The sequence below is a fragment of the Nestor notabilis genome, unplaced genomic scaffold (genome assembly GCF_000696875.1).
Source record: "Nestor notabilis isolate BGI_N333 unplaced genomic scaffold, ASM69687v1 scaffold800, whole genome shotgun sequence".
Taxonomy (NCBI): Eukaryota; Metazoa; Chordata; class Aves; order Psittaciformes; family Psittacidae; genus Nestor; species Nestor notabilis.
The window spans coordinates 3,712-7,017 of NW_009912211.1; the positions used below are offsets into that span (position 1 = coordinate 3,712).

The following is a 3,306-nucleotide window of genomic DNA, read 5'->3' on the forward strand; positions in this document are numbered from 1 at the left end:
ATAAAACCTAAACTGCAGATACTTTGTGATTGTGGGTGCACATGATGATGCTTTGAGGAATTCAACCTTAAAAAGTGCTAAGTGTTCACTCTCTGAAAATTGGTTAACTTGAAGGTATGTCAAAATAGTTACCTACCTTTATAAATTAGATTAAATGTACATCGGAAATACTGTTCTGAAGACTTATGTTTTGGATTTCCATTCTATGATGTCAATTGACCATAGTCCTTAAAATTATTAAACTAAGACTTGTTATATGGGATATAAGATGCTAATCCCTATTGTGTTTTCCAGGTTTTCTTGTAGCTGTACAATTAGTGGTCATGTGTATGGAAATGGCACTGGATCTTCTCTAGCTGCTGCAAAACAAGCTGCTGCAAAACAAGCGTTTGAGAAGCTAATTAAGCAAGGCACTGTAACAGTATGTGCGATATTTAACCTTAAAATGGAAGTTTAATTCTTGTATCTTTGAACAGATTTCCTCACTGTATTTAAAATCACGTTCCATGGATTCCACTTAAGGGGAAAACAATCCATATTTTGGTGGGTTTGCTGGGCTACAGGATTCTGTTGGTAAAGTTTTGTGTTTCTATATTCAATTGCTGGATTAAAAACAAAAAAAAAATCTCACAGTTGGTATCTCTGTGTGTTTCAGAAGATGGTCTGATATGTTGGCATTCAAGGATGTACATGTATCAAAAATTTCTGAATTCTGACTGCTCTAATGTACTGGTTGTTTCCTGCATGAACTGTTGTTGAGCTGACTGGCTAAGAACACAAACCTCTTGCTGCCTTCTGTTGGATCAAAAATCTATTGTGAAATGCAAGAAGGGCAAAAGTGGGGGGTGGGAATCAACAGGACTTGCCTTCTGTAGTATTCCAAGGCAGAGCCTAATGAAACAATTATGAACACTCTCCTCTGGAGAGCAGAGCTGTTGTTTTCACGTTAGCAGTTATACTTCCATATGCGCAAAAAAAATCATCAGAATTATAATAGTGATCCAAACCCACTTCTGAAACGTACAGAACAGTACATAGGAACTAACTTACATGTAGTTTAAATGGAAGAAAGGCAGTTTGGTGGAAGAAAGAACTTTTTTTTTTTTTTTACTTTGAGTACTTCTTTCATTATTTAGCTGTTTACTGTGAATTTTAAATGCTTTTTTATTGTTGTTTTTTAAGTTAACCATGGAATTAATGGCCTATTAGAGCTCTAGGATCCTTCCTTAACATTTTCCTATGTTGTGAGCTCATGGGTCTTTGCATTTTCATCATCTGAAATTTACTACCTTAAAAAGAACCTCTGCAGCTATCACTCTAAAATTGGGGTATGTAGGTTTGGTTTGAATTTTTAATTCCCAGTGATGTGTGTGTAACAAACAAAATGTAACTAGCAAAAAGTAGTAAAGGCCCAGTACTCACAAATGAAAAAAAACAAAAAACCTTTTGTATCATTGAAACATAAACCTTTTTGTTTGCTTATGGCCTGTAACAATTGCAGGTGTTGCTTTTAATGTTGTATTTACACTCTTAAGACATTGAGGGGGGAACAGGAAGAATCTCTAGTAAGTATTTAGAATTAGTTTTTCTTAGCGAACCCTGATTTAGTAATCCAGGTTTTACAGGGTTTTCACACTGAAGATGTTAAATGTCTTTTTGTACAGACTCAAATTTTCTGTTCTGCTGATTACACATACTAAAGCCTTCATAATTGTTGTTTTCCATGCAGGCAATTGCATGCACAGCAAACAATGAAAACATTTGCTATTTGTAACTGTTACTTTTATCCTATTCTTAATAGATCCAACACTCCTGCAAATGTGCCTATACAGTCTAAATATGAGTGGGAAAATTGCTGTCTGTGACAGGGCCTAGTGTTCTACTCCTCTGGGTGGAAGTTAGGCAGATGCCTTTATTCTGCAGGGTTTTGAAACTTCAGTGCAGCTAACAGCTTCCATTTAGGATCTTGTACTCCTCCCTCCCTCATCTTTGAATGGGAATTTTGTACATAGTTTTGTTAACCTTTTTTTTTTCCCTCCCCTTCCCCCCCCCCCCCCCCCCCCCCCAGATGGGAAATGAAACATCTAACAGCAACTCTACATTTAGCGAACACAGTAATTCCTCTCAAGTGTCAGCTCAGTCTGACTTGGAGTAAGTTGGGTTCACTGATAATGTGATAAAATGTATTTACTCAGAGGGTTATGCGTTCTAGTTATTAATAAAATCTGTGTTAGTTTCTTTACTGCAGAATAAAGCTGTTTGATTTGAACTTCTTAGATGCCAGAGAAAAATTTGTTTTACTTGTGCAGTTTTATTTGAGTCCTTATGGGTTAGCTTATAATTTTAGAGCCTTCTGATATATTTACTTTTAGCTGTGGGTTTTTTCAGAAGCAATTTTACTGTGATGTAAACAGAATAACCAACCCCATTGGTATAATGGTATTATTGCCATGTGAATTTTAACACTCATTTTCCTATTATGACACTCTTGTCAACTCAGTATAACACAGCTCAAGTCCTTTCCCTGTGCCTCACATCCTGCTTCTTGTCTGTTTTTGTGTTGGTTTTGGTTGGGTTTTGGTTGGGTTTTTTTTTTTTTTTTTTTTTGGTTTTCTTTTTGGCGAGATGTGGGGTTTTTGCTTGGCTCTTTCCATTCTCCATACATCTTCATTTCTACCAAGGCAAAAATTTGGTTAGTGAAAGAAAATGAACCTGTATAAAGCTTCATTTGTGATTTGGAAACCCTAGGTCAAGCCTTTTTGAGTTCAGCAATTAATCTGAGTGCAGTACCACTACTTCTTCTTTTATGTTCTTTGTGTGCTTGTAAAGCAAGCCGATACGTACAATACTAGACGTGGCTGCACTGCCTTGACATAAATATCGGTTTAACCCATTTAATTAAAGGATATCATAGAATATGTATCATATACAGATAGATCATAGAAGTAGAGGATTATATTATAAAATGTTGTTTTATTAGCTTTCCAGCATAAAGTTCTGTAGCTTTAATCAGTTGCAATTGTTAATGATTTTTCAGGTTTTGATTTTAGAAACTATGGGGGTTTTATGCCTTTGATTTTTAATTGTGTCAATCCTTTTATTTATGTTTGTTTTACTTTCACCTAAACCTAGTCACTTATTTTTCAGTAACAACAGTATTTGCTTTAAAGACTCAGCTGCAAATTTGGCAGAAAAAATGAAAGACATGGGATTATGTGAAAAGCCTTCACCTTCTCAGGTATAGTCTGAAAATGGTCTTCCTCATAACTGCATTTAGACCCTGAACAGAGCAAGCTTCTTGAAAGA

General features: G+C 35.6%; 1 protein-coding gene across 1 annotated transcript in view; it reads left to right on the forward strand.

The window, feature by feature from the left end:
• The window catches only part of EIF2AK2 (eukaryotic translation initiation factor 2-alpha kinase 2), a 15,009-nt gene that overhangs the window by 3,318 nt on the left and 8,385 nt on the right, over nt 1–3,306 (forward strand). Inside the window, exons 4-6 of the mRNA XM_010018214.1 lie at nt 295–421; nt 2,069–2,151; nt 3,148–3,238. Coding sequence (XP_010016516.1) covers nt 295–421; nt 2,069–2,151; nt 3,148–3,238 — 301 coding nt within the window. The remainder of the gene's footprint in view (nt 1–294; nt 422–2,068; nt 2,152–3,147; nt 3,239–3,306) is intronic.